Below are 17,022 nucleotides of genomic sequence, written 5' to 3' on the forward strand. Positions count from 1 at the left end.
CTATGGTCAAATATTCATCATTAAAGCCAGTACAAGTAAATAAATGGACAATTGCTAAGGGAAGGCTTATAGACAACAGACAATAACATACAAAATGTCACACTCATGAAAATACATCTCCATGAACCCTGATTCTCTACATTCTTAGATAAATACTACAATGCAGAAAATCGCACATGTTCTCATTACAGGAAAGAGGTTCTGGAACCTCACCTGGCACTTCCATCCCTGCCCTGGAGTGGGATGAGGGAGCAGTGGGGTCCATGGGGAGGGTACTGGGTCCCCTCTCAGCTGATATGTGCCCTTGGACATATCACACGGCTCCTCAGGCTGCCGTGTGTAGCTTTACCTCTGCAACATGCAGGTGGGATTGATACCTCGGTCACTTGCTCTGGGTGCTCACACACAAATGAAACGAGGTCATGGCTGCTGAGCACTCACTCCAGCACCATCACGTATAAGAAATCATGTTTTCCTGAACTCTCACGTGACCACCAACTAACCAGGACACTCACGCCTGCATGAGGCCCTGCCCTCTAGGTGTCCAAGCCCGGAGCTCCCTATATGGAAGGAGGACATGCAAATAGGGGCCCCTGTGCTGATGAAAACCAGCCCAGCCCTGACCCTGCAGCTGTGGGACAGGAGCCCCAGCCCGGGATCCCCAGGTGTCCCCATTCCGTGATCAGGACTGAGCACAGACGACACACCATGGAGTTTGGCTCAGCTGGGTTTTCCTTGTGGCTGTTTTAAGAGGTAATTTATGGAGAACAGGAGACTCTGAGTATGTGAGAGAATATGAGTGAAAGAAACAGTGGATGTGTGACAGTTTCTGACCAGGATGTCTCTGTGTTTGCAGGTGTCCAGTGTGAGGTGCAGCTGGTGGAGTCTGGGGGAGGCTTGTGCAGCCTGGGGGATCTCTGCGACTCTCCTGTGCAGCCTCTGGATTCACCTTCAGTAGCTATGGCATGAACTGGGTCCGCCAGGCTCCAGGGAAGGGCCTGGAGTGGGTCTCATACATTACTTATGGTGGTGGTAGCATATACTACGCCGACTCCGTGAAGGGCCGATTCACCATCTCCATCTCGAGACAACAACAAGAACACGCTGTATCTGCAAATGACCAGCCTGAGAGCTGACGACACGGCCGTGTATTACTGTGCGAGGACACAGTGAGGGAAGTCAGTGTGAGCCCAGACACAAACCTCCCTGCAGGGGACAGGGGGCTGGGCTGCAGGGGGCGCTCAGGACACCAGGGGCGCTCAGGACACCAGGGGGCTCGGACACCAGGGGGCGCTCCAGACCACAGAGAACAGGTGTTCTCCTGGGTGGGGAAGGGGCTCCTTGTTGGAGCAGCGATTTCCTCTCAAGCTCTCAGCTGCCCCCAGGGAGAACACTTACTTCTTCTTTGTGGCTCTGTTTTCTCATACTCTCACTGCAGACAAGTGAAGAAGGGACATTGTTTTCAGGTGACATATTGCAGTGACTTGGAACCACTCCTTCAACAAGTTCCTGTGTGTCCTTTCTTTACTTCTTGAAAAAAAAACGAAGCTCTTCTAGAAAGGAGCAGATGAGCTCTTGACAACTTTAAGTAAAATGTCATGTTGACTCTTCAATACACAACAAATGTGCCGTAGTGTGTCTGCTCACATAAATAGTGATCAGGTTTCATGCTGTTCTCATGCTACTTGATCAGCACACACACACACACACACACACACGGACTCACACGTGCACTGACACTCACACATGCTCACAGACACACACACTCAGACACACACACAGAGACACTCACACACAAGCACAGAAAACTCACACACTCAAACTCACACACACACAGGTTTTAGAAAAAGAAATACATTCAAACACAAGCCGTCATACAAATGTGTTCTGAGGCACATGATGTTGCACGTGGTTTCCTCTGAAATGTGTCCAGACACCTTCCACCTGTTCATGGACCCTCAGCAATATTCTCGGGCACATGGTCCGTCCTCCTAATATTGTTACTATTTGTACTTTAGAGAGGACCTTTCACTAGAATTGTTTTATTTTTACCCCACTACAGTAACAATTATTATAAATAAAATATTTCTCCATATCTTCAGAAATGATTACCACATAAAGTTTTGATAACATCCATCATCTCATATGGAAATAAGAAAAGAGAAGAAAACAAAGAAAAGAACAAGGAGGGAAAGTGTGTTTTCCTTGTGCTGAGTACTTTGAGGGTCGACTCCCTCACCGACGTCCAACACAGCACACAGCAGTGTTCACTGCAGCCAGCGAGTTGTCCACTACATCCCGGCGCTCACTTCTCCTGTAACTGGAAGTTTGTACCTTTTCATCATCATCACGCACTTCTCCCAGTGCCCAGCCCCCACCCACGATCCCTTTTTGTAGGCTTTTTTTGTTTTATATTCCACAGATACCTTAGATTATGCAGTATTTGCCTTTGTGTGACTTACTGAGTTTACCACAGTGTCCTCAAGATCCACTTATGATGTTGCAAATGGCAGAATTTCCTTCTTTTTATGGCTGAATAGTATTCCATTACACATACTTTATTCACTCACTTGTTGATGGACACTTAGATTACATCCATGTCTCGGCTATGGTACATAATGCTTCAGTAAACATGGGAGCACAGATAACTGTGCGACATGGTGACTTTGTTTCATTTAGATAAATACCCAGCAGTGGGATTGCTGGATAGTTTTATTTTTAATATTTTTGAGGAACCTGCATACTGTTTTTCTGTAGTAGCTGCAGCCCATTTATTACCAACAATAGGACATAAGAATTCCCTTTCCTGCACATCTGTTATCTTTTTTGTTGCTGTTAATACAGATTTTTTACTTTTTTGTGATTATGCTATTTTGTTTTCCGGGTTTCACTTTTAGAGGTTCTTTTACAATCTAGACAGTATCACACTATCAGATATATAATTTGCAATTATTTTCTACCATTCAATAAGTTCCTCTTCATGATGTCCATTGTGTCTTCCTAATGCACCTACAATTGTGAGTTTCAGCTATCCTGATTTGTCTATTGTGCTCGTAGCCTGTGTTTTGATATCATATTGGATAAACTATTGCCAAATCCATTGTTATGAAGCTTTCCTTTATGTTTTCTCTAGGGTTTTTATACTTTTACATCTTATACTTACACGTCTTGTATATTTATATATAAATCATTTTGAGTAATTTTTGTATATGGCATATGATGGGGTTCCATCACATTCTTTTGCAGGAGGATGTCCACTGATCCCAGCACCATTTCTTGATGACACTGCTCTTTTTCCATCAGGTGATCAATCATTGCATGAAAATAAAATGACAAAATTCAGCATGGTTTTTTATTTTAATATCGTGCAACACACTGGGAATAGAAGGAAACTGTGACATATAATACAGGCCCCATATGAAGTGCACACATAACTTCATGCTCAACAGTGAAAAAATAAAAGCTTCCCTCAAAGACGTGGAGAAAGACAAAGATGCCACACTCTCCACTCCCATCCATCACAGGGGTGCAGGTCAGACCCAAAGAAATTTCACCACAAAATTAATGAAGGCCTCCAAACCACGTCGGGACCACCCTGTGGGATGCACACGCAGTGGGAACACGCCCATGAGCTGCACTTGTTCACACAGTAAGTGTGAGTGATGTGTCCACTGACCCTCCGTCTCCTAACCACAGGGAAGCTCGGACACGACAGCGGGCTCAGCCTTCTGCTCTGCCCAGGCTCAACCTCAGCCCCGGAGTCAGGTGGAGGACCGTCTGGCCAGTTCTCCACTCCCCCTCCTCCAGGACAGGACCCCCAGGGCGAGGGTCCCTGGAGGGGCGTCCACGCAGAGGACACTGTCTGTGGGAAGAGGGGTGTCACAGCCCAGACTCCATCCACACACTGGGCACTTCTGAGGACTTGTCTCCTGACACCCAGTGCTGAATCGGGTCCCCATGGAGAGCAGACGTGGAGCCCACACCCAGGGCTCGCTTCTCCTGCAGGACAGACTCCTCCCCTACTGCACAGACCTGAGTCCCCCATAGGGGTCAGCACCATGTGACACCATGCAAATCTTCCCATCCCCCTCCGTGGATTGAAAAGCCGAGCCCTGGCCTGGGGCAGTGACTGTGCCCCACCATGGACACGCTCTGCTCCACTCTCCTGCTGCTGACCGTCCCTTCCTGTGAGTGCTCCGGTTAGGGCCTCAGGGATGGAGGGACTCCAGTTCTCGTCCAGAAGTAGCTTCACCTTTCTCGTGCTTTCTCCACAGGGGTTCTGTCCCAGGTCACCCTGCAGGAGTCGGGTCCTGGGCTGGTGAGACCCACCCAGACCCTTACGCTGACCTGCTCCTTCTCTGGGTTCTCACTGAGCACTAGTGGCATGGGTGTGGCCTGGGTCCGTCAGCCCCCCGGGAAGGCCCTGGAGTGGCTCGCAACCATTTGGTGGGATGATGATAAGTATTATAGCCCATCTCTGAAGAGCCGGCTCTCGATCTCCAAGGACACTTCCAGAAACCAGGTGGTCCTAACAATGACCAGCATGGACCCTGCAGACACAACCACGTATTTCTGTGCACGGAGGCACAGAGACACAGCCCAGGGCACTCTTGTACAAGAACCCAGGCTGGGCCTCAGCTGGGCCCCCAAGTCTGCAGCACAGGAACGTGTGGCACATGGCATTTCCTGCCAGGCTCTGGGGTTCCTCCCCACCCACAGCCTCGGATCCCCGTCTTCCTATCTCTTCTCTCCTTAGAAGACCCACGGTCCTGTGAGTGCTGCATGCAGGTGAGAGGCTCAATTCTGTTTCATCAGCATTCAACCTGACAAGGTCAGGTACGTAGACGCAAGGTCACCCACAGAATGCTGCTGTTTCATGGGCTGCTGTCCCTGCACGTGACAGAATACAAACAAACACAAGGTCATCTTTTATTAAAATGTGGATTTCCTGAATCATTTATATGTAAAGACACGTGTGCTCCAATGTTCATTGCAGCTTTATTTACGGTGGCCAATACAGGGAAATAACCAAAATGTCCTTCGATAGATGAATGGATAAAGCAGTTGTGGTATATATACACAATGGAATACTATTCGGCGGTAAGAAAAGATGATATAGGAACATTTGTGACAACATGGATGGATCTTCAAAGTATGATGCTAAGCGAAATGTCAGAGACAAAAAGCAGAGAACCACATGATTTCACTGATATGTGGTATATAGACAAAAAACAAGAAAAGAACAAGACAAACAAATGAGAAACAAAAACTCATAGACACAGACGATAGTTTAGTGGTTACCAGAGGGTAAGGGGGGTGGGGGGTGGGAGATGAGGGTAAAGGGGGATCAAATATATGGTGATGGAAGGAGAACTGCCTCTGGGTGGTGAACACACAATGGGATTTATAGATGATGTGATACAGAATTGTACACCTGAAATCTATGTAATTTTACTAACAATTGTCACCCCAATAAATTTTTTTTTAAAATGCTGGATTTCATGTTGAAGTAGCATTAGCTGATAAGAAATCTGAATGAATTCCTGAGTTTCGTATCCCAGCTTCTCTTGCCACGAAGAAGAAAAAGTGGTCCAAAATGCACGAATCAATAATGTACGAAATGACAGCACAGATGGACGGTGCTCTCCTCATGGAGTGACTGACAGTGGCCGTGCACAGATGATGGTCAGCGGTGTCACACGGGAGGTGTGACGCATAAAACTTGCTCCAGGAACTTGATTTTGTGCCCAGAGAGCCATGACAGGCCACGATAGTGATACATTTAAACCTGGAAACAGAGATGCCTAAGTTTGACACTAGAAGCACATGTATTACATCTGACGAGCAATCTGGCAGAAAAGATACAGCAAAGCATCTCTCAATGCGTCTCAAGTTAAATTTGGAGCACGAAACTAGAATTGTCGTCATTTTATGAAGACCATACCATGAAGAAGAATCACCAGAGTCTACAAATTAATAGAGAAATAAAGTGTTAACACATGTGAATGAGTGACTATGTCACCACTTTAAGACATCAGAAAAGACATTTTTTAGATAAATTGCAAATGATGACATTGTTTACAGGCAACTAATAATTATGAAAATTATGTTTGTCAAAACAGGTCACACACCCAGGCCAACTGTCAGTGCGGGGACACTGCCCATGTGCTAGCTACAGAGACGAACGGCAAATTTGGAGTTCCTTAACACGAAATGCAGTGTGTGTGTGTGTGTGTGTGTGTGTGTGTGTGTGTGTGTGTGTGTGACCTACTGACGACCAGATGTGGAGTGGGCTTTCAGCTCCGTGAGGCTGCACCTGCAGATACAGTCGGATGTCACCTTCAAACAGAGGAACTTAAAGGAGATGAGAGGCCCTGAAAGCCCCCTGAGCTTGTGGACTCAGGACTGTGTCATTGCATCTGGCAACCCCAGGAATGGATTCCCTGGAGGTTTCATAAGCCTCTTACTTGGGGACAATCTTCAGTGTCATCGGGAATTATTCAGGCCAATTCACTATGTCTAGAAATGAGGTCAAAGCTTATGGTGTCCCTGAGGGAGCATTGTGAAGTCAGGGCACAGACATGTAACACTGGACTAGAGACGCTAGAGGTCATGCTCTGTGAGCCCAGAAGGGACCCTCCCCTGCAGGGCACAGGCTGGGCTGCAGGGGGCGCTCAGGACCCAACCAGCAGGGGCTGCAGCCCCAGGAACAGGTGGGGAGGGAGCGGGGGAGGGGCTTCCTCTGAGGGCCTGGGGCTTCCTTCCTCTTTATAAAAACATGTAAAACAAGATTTGGGCAAAGACTGCTGAAGTGTCTGTAAATATCCCGTTCTACTAGGAGAATTTCCCAAACAAAATGGGCAATAAAATAAATTTAAATTGGGGTTTCCATGACTTCAAGATGTCTTACAGCAACAATCTGAATGGCAAGGATCGCTTTACTAACTTGAAATTTTAAAATTTGGGGGCACTGACCCCAGGATTGAGTCATTCAGAACAGCCCAGAACAGGCTCAGTTTGTCTCTGTGTCGTTCAAAGGTGGATTCTCAGTGAGGATCACGTCCTGGGCGGCTTGTTCCTTAGTGTGAGGAGCTCTGTCTGCACAGATTCAGGGACCTGGCAGGGGACACACATCTTATAACAAGGATTAGGACTTGGACCCTCAGACGCCCACTGAGCATGGTCCTGTGTCATCGATCTTCTCTCAGTTCGGCCAAGTCTTCAGCTATGAAACCCTCTGCTCATGAATATGCAAATGAGCCGAGGTGGGCGGGGTTAAATACGGACATGTCTGGGCCCTGAGAGCATCGCCCCACAGCCACACGCTCCCCTACAGACGTCCTGACAGCACAGCCCTCACCATGGACTGGAGATGGACAGTCCTCTTCCTGGTGGCAGTGGCGACAGGTAAGGGGCTCCCCAGTCCCTGGCTGGTGAAGGGACCTGGGCCAGTCACGGGGGATCCACCCACTCCTGTCTCCTCCCCACAGGTGTCCACTCCGAGGTCCAGCTGGTGCAGCCTGGGGCTGAGGTGAGGAAGCCTGGGGCCTCCGTGAAGGTGTCCTGCAAGGCTTCCGGATACACCTTCACCAGCTACTGGATGAGCTGGGTGCGACAGGCCCCAGGACAAGGGCTTGAGTGGATGGGACGAATAGACCCTTCGGATAGTGAAACAAAGTACGCACAGAAGTTCCAGGGCAGAGTCACCATCACCGCAGACAAATCCACCAGCACAGCCTACATGGAGCTGAGCAGTCTGAGACCTGAGGACACGGCCGTGTATTACTGTGCGAGGGACACAGTGAGACGACCCACATCCTGAGAGTGTCAGAAACCCTGAGGAGAGGGCAGCTGTGCGGGGCTGAGGAGACGACAGGGACAGCTGGGCACAGCCTGTCTTTGACTTAGGGTTATGGATATAGAGACAAAGGGACTGCTTTCGTTAATTATCTATGAAGTATTTTCAGTTCTATGCTAGCAAACCAACTGCCAGGTGGAGAGAAAATAACTAACCTTTCTGTAGTGATTTCTTATTTTCATGGTGTGTATATGACCATGATGGCGATTTTCATCGTGACATCCCTGATCTGAGTCCTCAAAAGATGCCAGAATCTTCTCCTTGGAGCAGTCACAGGCGGCTCCCTCTCTGTGGTCAGAGAAGATAAACTGCATCACAGTCTAAGGGTCACGGCAGGAAGCAGAATGGAGGACAGAGAACACAGAAGTCCTGACATATGTCCCTGTCCCTAAACAGTCATTGGAGAACGCAGGCATCCACAGTCCTGTGTGGACGTACGTGTAGGACCTGCACGTAGGTGTCTCTGGAAACTGTCCCAAAACATCACAACATGGGTTTGAAAGGCAGACTTATCCTCTTACTGTTCAGAAAATGAGCTAAACTGGGTCTAAATCACAGCGTCCCCAGGGCTGTGTGCCTCCCAGAGGCTGCAGGGGCTCATTCCACCATCAGAGCTGCATCCCTTGCATTTGGGGCTCATGGCAGCTCCCTAGACTTCCCATCCGTCCCTGTGTGGCTTTTGTCCCTGGAGCAGAATCTCCCCCCACCTTGTTGTTCCAAGTGTGGTGTGAGGGCTTCAGTGTCCATGGACTGGAGATGGACAGTCCAAATTTTGAAAATGTGATACTTTACGAATCTTAGTCTCTCCATCCTAAGATTCGTAAAGTATCACATTTTCAAAATTTCTTCTATTTCCTGGGTTCAAGACCTTGATATCATAGGAACCCCCCTTGGAGCAAGGACAGCCTCTTACACAGGGGAGATTAATTTCCTTCATTTGAGGACAAAATGGAGGGTCCACGTGCCCTTCTTCCTCTGGCTGTTTTTCAAGTCACTCATTCTAAATAGTTATCCCCCACTGTGGGATATCCTGGGGAGCCTGCCCTGGGCCCCAACAGTTTTATCCTCTGAACGTCCCAGGAAGTCTCGTGTAGTGAGAGCTGGACTCCTGGCTGTGGAGAGAGACAACGGGTGCGAAGCTGGATGCTAAGACATCTGCAAAGGAGAGAAGGAGACAGAACGAGGATGACAAACAGGAAAGGACACTTTGCAGCTCTGTCTGCAAACCCATCAGACCTGTCCTTATCTCTGGGGACAGGCCTGTCCAGTGACACCTCTGTCATTGATCTGATGGAAAGTGTGAACGATCCTTTTAACAGATTGAGTGAGATTCCCTGTGTCCCGTTCACTTTACAGAAAAGCAGCATTTTCATCAGTGACGACACAGGCTCCTCCTCCTGGGGGGTCAGTGTACCTGAGGCACCACAGAGACTCGGGGGTTCACGCCCTGCAGTTTGCACAGTGGTGGGGAGCTCTCGTTCCATTGCCCTGGACAGACTTAAGGTCACTTCTTCTAATTCACAGACTCCAAAGTGTGGGAATCAGACCCTCAATGTTGAAAAGAACTTGGACTTGTGATAAGCAGGTGGACTTCCTACCATTCTCATATGGCAGGTGTAGGGGGCACAACATATGAACACAGGGGCCTAAATGTGTAATGTGGCTGCTTTCAGTGTGGTGTATGTAGGGACAGAAGGAGCCACATACCCGAGTCCACGTCGTCCTGACCATTTTGGTGGGATCCCTTTAATACTTTAGTCACACACACAAAAGTAAACGACCTTGCCTCACAGACAGGGTCACGGTGGAATCTGTAGTTCTCAGGATCTGAAGTATTTCATGAGTCATGTCAGTGTCTCCAGCCTCCACGTGCTGTGTCAGTGTGTGAGAGCAGAATGGGTATGAAATAGCTGCTGTAGACAGCCTGTCATCGGTCTGCGGTAGCTGTAAAGCTTGGTCTTGCCGTCTGGCCAAGTCAGTCCACATGTTTGGTGCACACACACACACACACACACACACAGTACATGGTAACAGGCAGCTGACTGGGGAGCAGCTGCAATAACCGAATCCCACTGGGGAGGTGGGTGAACCACCAAACACCTGGTCAGCTGGCAGGAACCTGGGCCCAGAAGATATTCACTTAGTCTCCTTGGGAGGTTTGAACGTGTGGACTCAGACCACAGAGTTTGATGGCAATAGTGTCCTGATCTGTCACCAGGAACACCCAGTGTCATATCGGCTTCCAGTGCTCAGGGGACGTTTCTCTCCTGTGTCTCCCTCCAGGTAAGTACAGTCCCTGAGCTTGTGTAGAACACCCTGGGCCCGAGTGACTCAGCAGCGGAAGAGGCCGAGTGATGTCTGTGTTGTCATGCACTCCACACCCTGTCTGTCACAGGCATGTCCCCAGTGCACCAGGTGTTCACATCGGCAGGAACACCGCCTGGTGCTTTTGCACTATTGAGGTGTCGTCATAAGCAGCCATCACATTGGTTAGTTAATGTCACCAGCATTTGGTAAACTGGCATAAGAGGGCGTTTGGTGTCTGCACAACCTGTTGAAAAAGATAGTGAATAAGAGCAAGACACAGGTAGAAAAGGAGTCACAGTGGAAACGCAGAGAGGGAAGGTGGATAGAAAGAGAGCAGCCCTCCCCAGGCAGCTTTAGAGTAAATAATAGTGTGAGAGGTGTTAACTCATGAGAGAACTGTTTCCTACATTTTCACAGAGTGTCCATGACGGTTATTTTAAGGAAGAAGTGAAAGCCAAGTCTCCTGACCTGTGACCTGGGGAAAGCTGTCACATCATGGTGCCATCTGCTCTGGGGCCTGGCCAGTGGCCCTGGCAGTGCCAGGTTTCAGGTCACCTGCAGGGACAGCCTCCAGTGATCTTGGGGTGATGCCCTGGGTCTATTTAGAGTGGGCTGCATGGATGCAGGAGGACTTCCCTGTTCCGTGGACGTTAGTGCAGGTGGTCAGCAGCCCCACGTAGGTCCTTCCCAGGGAGCTGACCCTGTGTTTTCTTCTAAAGCCCTGACTGACACCTGGTCCTGGGTACAAATGGACAACAAGGCCTGCTGGTCAGGGGAGGTCACACCTCTTACCTGCTGGCGACACGCCTCACGCACAGTAGGTAGCTGTGCACTTAGCACTTCATGGCATCCGATCGTTCATTAAGCTCCTATAATGCTCACTCTATCCAGGAATGGAAAGGTGACAGGTGCCAGCAGACCCTGGTTCCCTGAAGACTATTTCAACAGGGATCAATCCAGGTCCCCTCAGTATCAGTCATGTTTGCTTTTGTTCTGTTTGTCAAAGCTGATCACACACCCAGGCCTATTGTGAGCTACAGAGATGAAAGGCAGATTTGGAGTTGCTAGCACGAAATTAATTGTGTGTGTGTGTGAGTGTGTGTGAGTGTGAGTGTGAGTGTGAGTGTGTGAGCCACTGAAGACCAGATGTGCAGCAGGCTTTCAGCTCCGTGAGTCTACACCTGCAGATACAGTCAGACGTGACCTTCAACCAGAGGAACCTAAAGGAGATGAGAGGCCCGCAAAGCCCCCTGAGCTTGTGGACTCACGACTGTGTTGTTGCATCTTCCAGGCCTAGGGTGAAGGGGCTCCCTGGTGGTTTCATAAAGACCTTGCATGGGGACAATGTACAGTGTCATAGGGGTTAGTGACGCCAAAGCACGGTTTCCCAGTACGATGTCAAAGCTTATGGCGTCCCTGAGGGAGCATTGTGAGTCAGGGCACAGACATGTAACACTGGACTAGTGACGCTAGAGGTCACGCCCTGTGAGCTCTGAAAGGACCCTCCCTTGCAGGGTGCAAACTGGGCTGCAGGGGGCGCTCAGGACCCACCAAATAAGAGCTGCAGCCCCAGAGTAGTTGGGAAGTGGGAAGGGGAGGGGCTTCCTCGGAGGGCCTGGGGCTTCCTACCTGTTCATATAAAAGAAAATATTTTAAAACAAGGTTTGTGCAAGTACTGCTGAAGTGTCTGTAAATATCCTTTTCTATTGGGAGAATTTACCAAACATAATGTGCAATAAATTCAAATTTAAAGTGAGTTTCCATGATTCAAGGCAAACACTGAGGTCTGGGACTGACGGTGATGGGAGGTGAGGGCAGGTGTCCTCCTCCTCAGTCTCCTGGTGGAGACCCACTGGGCTGTTTGCACAGGGCAGTGACGTGGTGTGGGGATGCTGCAGGCTGGGGAGGACACACCAGGCCGTTGTCAGAATTGACATCGACTTTGAAATACAATCAGGGATCTAATTTATAATATTGACAGACTGGGGATTCTGGTGGACTGTCAGTCAGTAGGTGTCACAGAAGAATTTGGGGTTATTTTAGTTTTCTGCTTTGAGGAACATGCATGTGAACATTTCACTAGACACAATGTGGCTGACAACATACACTTACATCTTCCCCCTGCTATGTCCACACACCAGTAGATTTAGTATCATTCACTCAATTATATATTGATATTGGCACTTGTCCACATGTCATCAAAACTGAGCAGTTCCAAATATACCCTCGTGGATTCACTAAGAGTTAAACGTCTTCGTTCCCCACTGTGAAGTCACAGCCCCACACTACTGACAGGGTCCCTTGTCCCTGCCATGGTCGCTCTTTCCCTGCCTGCTAGTCTCTTGCACGAGAAGCCCACCTGAGCTGGGCACAAGTCCCTCAGGTGGGACACTGAGAATGACCCAGCGAGAGGACAATGGGTGGGGCTGTTCCTACTCGTGCTCCTTGCTTCCAGGTCCAATAAAATGTCTATAGATTCAGGTAAGACCTGATCCTCCTGATCTGGGCCATTTACTGTGGTGAAATATGCATCATTAAAGCTACTACAAGGAAATAAAGGGACAACTGGTAAGTAAAGACAGACAGACAATAACATGCAAAATGTAATACTCATGAAAATACAGCTGCATTCTTAGGTAAATACTACAATGCAGAATATCACATGTGTTTTTATTACAGGAAAGAAGTTCTGGAACCTCACCTGGCATGTCCATCCCTGCCCTTGAGTGGGATGAGGGAGCAGTGGGGTCCATGGGGAGGATACTGGGGCTCCCTCTCAGCTGATATGTGCCCTTGGACACATCACACGGCTCCTCAGGCTGCCGTGTGCAGCTTTACTCTGCAACATGCAGGTGGGATTGATACCTCGGTCACTTGCTCTGGGTGCTCACACACAAATGAAATGAGATCATGGGTGCTGAGCACTCGCTCCAGCACCGTCCCATGTAAGAAATCATGTTTTCCTGAACTCTCACGTGGCCACCAACCAACCAGGACACTCACGCCTGCATGAGGCCCTGCCCTTGTCTAGGTGTCCAAGCCCGGAGCTCCCTATATGGAAGGAGGACATGCAAATAGGGGCCCCTGTGCTGATGAAAACCAGCCCAGCCCTGACCCTGCAGCTGTGGGACAGGAGCCCCAGCCCCGGGATCCCCAGGTGTCCCCATTCCGTGATCAGGACAGAGCACAGACGACACACCATGGAGTTTGGGCTCAGCTGGGTTTTCCTTGTGGCTGTTTTAAGAGGTAATTTATGGAGAACAGGAGACTCTGAGTATGTGAGAGAATATGAGTGAGAGAAACAGTGGCTGTGTGACATTTCTGACCAGGATGTCTCTGTGTTTGCAGGTGTCCAGTGTGAGGTGCAGCTGGTAGAGTCTGGGGGAGGCTTGGTGCAGCCTGGGGCGTCTCTGCGCCTCTCCTGTGCAGCCTCTGGATTCACCTTCAGTAGCTATGGCATGAGCTGGGTCCGCCAGGCTCCAGGGAAGGGCCTGGTGTGGGTCTCATACATTAGTAGTGGTGGTAGTTACATAAACTACGCCGACTCCGTGAAGGGCCGATTCACCATCTCCAGAGACAACAACAAGAACACGCTGTATCTGCAAATGACCAGCCTGAGAGCTGATGACACGGCCGTGTATTACTGTGCGAGTGACACAGTGAGGGGAAGTCAGTGTGAGGCCAGACACAAACGTCCCTGTAGGGGACAGCGGGGCTGGGCTGCAGGGGGCGCTCAGGACACCAGGGGGCGCTCCAGACCCACAGAGAACAGGTGTTCTCCTGGGTGGGGAAGGGGCTCCTTGTTGGGAGCAGGGATTTCCTCTCAAAGCTCTCAGCTGCCCCCAGGGAGAACACTTGCTTTTTCTTTGTGGCTCTGTTTTCTCATACTCTCACTGCAGACAAGTGAAGAAGGGACACTGTTTTCAGATGACATATTGCAGTGACTTGGAACCACTCCTTCAACAAGTTCCTGTGTGTCCTTTCTTTACTTCTTGAAAAAAAAACATCCTGAAGGTTCTTCTAGAAAGGAGCAGATGAGCTCTTGACAACTTTAAGTAAAATGTCATGTTGAGCTCTTCAATACACAACAAAATGTGCCCCCTAGCGTGTCTGCTCACATAGGTAGTGATCAGGTTTCATGCTGTTCTCATGCTACTTGATCAGCACACACACACACACACACACACACACGGACTCACACACGTGCACTGACACTCACACAGGCTGACAGACACACACACTCAGACACACACACACAGACACTCACACACAAGCACAGAAAACTCACATCCTCAAACTCACACACACACAGGTTTTAGAAAAAGAAATACATTCAAACACAAGCCGTCATACAAATGTGTTCTGAGTGCACATGATGTTGCACATGGTTTCCTCTGAAATGTGTCCAGACACCTTCCACCTGTTCATGGACCATCAGCAATATTCTCGGGGCACATGGTCCGTCCTCCTAATATTGTTACTATTTGTACTTTAGAGATGACCTTTCACTAGAATTTGTTTTATTTTTACCCACTACAGTAACAATTATTATAAATAAAATATTTCTCCATATCTTCAGAAGTGATTACCACATAAAGTTTTGATAACATCCATCATCTCATATGGATATAAGAAAAGAGAAGAAAACAAAGAAAAGAACAAGGAGGGAAAGTGTGCTTTCCTTGTGCTGAGTACTTTGAGGGTCGACTCCCTCACCAACGTCCAACACAGCACACAGCAGTGTTCACTGCAGCCAGCGAGTTGTCCACTACATCCCGGCGCTCACTTCTCCTGTAACTGGAAGTTTGTACCTTTTCATCATCATCATGCACTTCTCCCACTGCCCAGCCCCCACCCACGGTCACGACACATACGATCCCTTTTTGTATGATTCTCTTTGGATTCCACACATAAGTTAGGTCATACAGTGTTTGCCTTTGTCTGTGTGACTTACATAGTTTACCATTATGCCCTAGAAGTCCATTTATGTTGCTGCAAACAGCAGCATTTCCTTCCTTTTATGGCTGAATAGTATTCCATTATACATACTTTATTCACTCACTTGTTGATGGACACTTAGGACAAAATTCAACATTGCTTCTAATTTAAAAATAAATCATACAACACACTGGGAATAGAAGGAACTGTTGCATATAATACAGGCCCTGTATGAAGTGCACACATAACTTCATGCTCCACAGTGAAAGAATAAAACCTTTCCCTCGAAGACGAGGAGAAAGACAAAGATGCCACACTCTCCACTCCCATCCATCACAGGGTGCAGGTCAGACCCAAAGACATTTCACCCAAAAATTAAACGAAGGCTCCAATTGGAAAGGAAGACGTACAATTAGCATTGTGACACAGGCCATGATGTCATATGTGGAATACATTTTACCCCATTAATTAAATGGAGTTTCCCTTAGCAGAAGAGTTTAATGTGTGTGTGGATTTGCTTTACGTTGTATATGAGTTTGCTGCATTCACTGGACACAGCAGTAATTTAATGCAGATCTGAGTGAACAGTTTGTGCTTGGGTCTGTCCCTGTGTGTGTGAGTCCATTCGTGTGTGTGTGTGTGTGTGCGTGTGTGTGGGAGAGGCCAAATTTCAAGGTAATAATAGTTTCATTTGTATCTGTCACCAGTCTATCTTTTGATACGGGAAAAAACAGCGCAAGGAGCAGCTGCTGGGAATGCAGAAAGGCACCTCCTGCATCGTGTGTGTTCATGCACTTTATCACCTTATCTACTTATCATGTTTCCACGTCTTTACAGACCTTTCCTGCTGGGGAGAGACAGCTCCTCGTGAGCACCCAGTCCTCAGAGGTAGCACAGCCCAGGCTGGAGCAGGCCTTTCACACACAAACTCACCCACCCAGAGCACCGCCTCTCTCTGGCCCGCACACCAGGACACACTTCTCTGCCTTCATCATCCCAGGCCCAGGTGCCCGGCACAGGGACACGCCCCTCATCGCTGAGCCCACTGACATTACTCAACCTGGTCCATCCAAAGCTGATCACCTGCCTGCCCCTCCTTTCCCAGGGAAAGGCCAGTGAGACCAGGTCCTCAGCTGCCCCTCGCTCCCTGTCTCCTGCCTGCTGACCACCCTGGTCCTTCCATGTGGTCTCACGTGGCCCCGAGCTTCCTGTTTGTAGGACCTGTGAGTGTGATAAACTCTGTTTTCCCCTGATCCCCTCCTGTGTGTCCTCTGGTGGCCGTGCCTGACTGACATCTCATGGAAGAATGCAGACAATTGGTACTAAAGCGGGAAGGTCTAGTATGGAGGGGGGTCTTAGAGATGTCCCGTAACTGCTTGCCTTCACGATTGCACATCTCAGTTGGGCACAGCAATCGATTGGAAACCTCGATGTCACGTGGGTTTCCTGTGTGTGTCTCTGTGCTGCTCTCTGTGGCCTCATTTGGAAAGAGGCAACACCTCCTGTCCTAAACTGTGGGCAAAGGTAGGAGTCTGTTTGAGGTCAGGGTGTTGTGTGGTCTGAGCAGCTGTCCAGAAGCCTCTGGAGCTGAGCCCAGACTCTGGGAACCTCCCTGAGCTGAGAAGAGAGAGAACAGGCTCAGCCCTGTCCTGGGACAGCTTCATTGACCTCTAACCTATGTCACAAAGGGCCAGCGGTCAGCACACCCCAGCCCTGGGTTTCAGAATAGACAGTGGGGAACGAGGAGGCTGCAGGTCATGACACATGTCCCTGAGTCATCAGTGACCCCACAGCCGACACCCCCTGTCCCTGACGTCCATCAGAAAGGGATGGGGGGCCCCCAGTCCTCAGACCAGGATGTGGGCTTCCCGGGACCTACAGATGATTGACATGGAGACAAAGATCTGCCTGCAGCCCTT

The 17,022-nt window shown here is 49.1% G+C and overlaps 1 pseudogene and 3 gene segments (V, D, J or C); all 4 read left to right on the forward strand.

Moving 5' to 3' along the window:
• The first annotated feature begins 698 nt into the window (after positions 1–698).
• LOC117024080 (immunoglobulin heavy variable 3-23-like) lies at positions 699–1,173 on the forward strand (annotated as a pseudogene).
• A 2,851-nt stretch (positions 1,174–4,024) lies between these two features.
• On the forward strand, positions 4,025–4,756 carry LOC117024083 (immunoglobulin heavy variable 2-5-like). The segment is given in 2 exon segments: positions 4,025–4,187; positions 4,275–4,756. Coding segments are annotated over 2 exon segments (528 nt in total).
• A 2,541-nt stretch (positions 4,757–7,297) lies between these two features.
• On the forward strand, positions 7,298–7,837 carry LOC117024041 (immunoglobulin heavy variable 1-3-like). The segment is given in 2 exon segments: positions 7,298–7,407; positions 7,491–7,837. Coding segments are annotated over 2 exon segments (378 nt in total).
• A 5,351-nt stretch (positions 7,838–13,188) lies between these two features.
• LOC117024084 (immunoglobulin heavy variable 3-11-like) lies at positions 13,189–16,992 on the forward strand. The segment is given in 3 exon segments: positions 13,189–13,411; positions 13,514–13,824; positions 16,927–16,992. Coding segments are annotated over 3 exon segments (555 nt in total).
• Positions 16,993–17,022: the final 30 nt, after the last annotated feature.

The sequence above is a fragment of the Rhinolophus ferrumequinum genome, chromosome 6 (assembly GCF_004115265.2).
Source record: "Rhinolophus ferrumequinum isolate MPI-CBG mRhiFer1 chromosome 6, mRhiFer1_v1.p, whole genome shotgun sequence".
NCBI lineage: Eukaryota > Metazoa > Chordata > Mammalia > Chiroptera > Rhinolophidae > Rhinolophus > Rhinolophus ferrumequinum.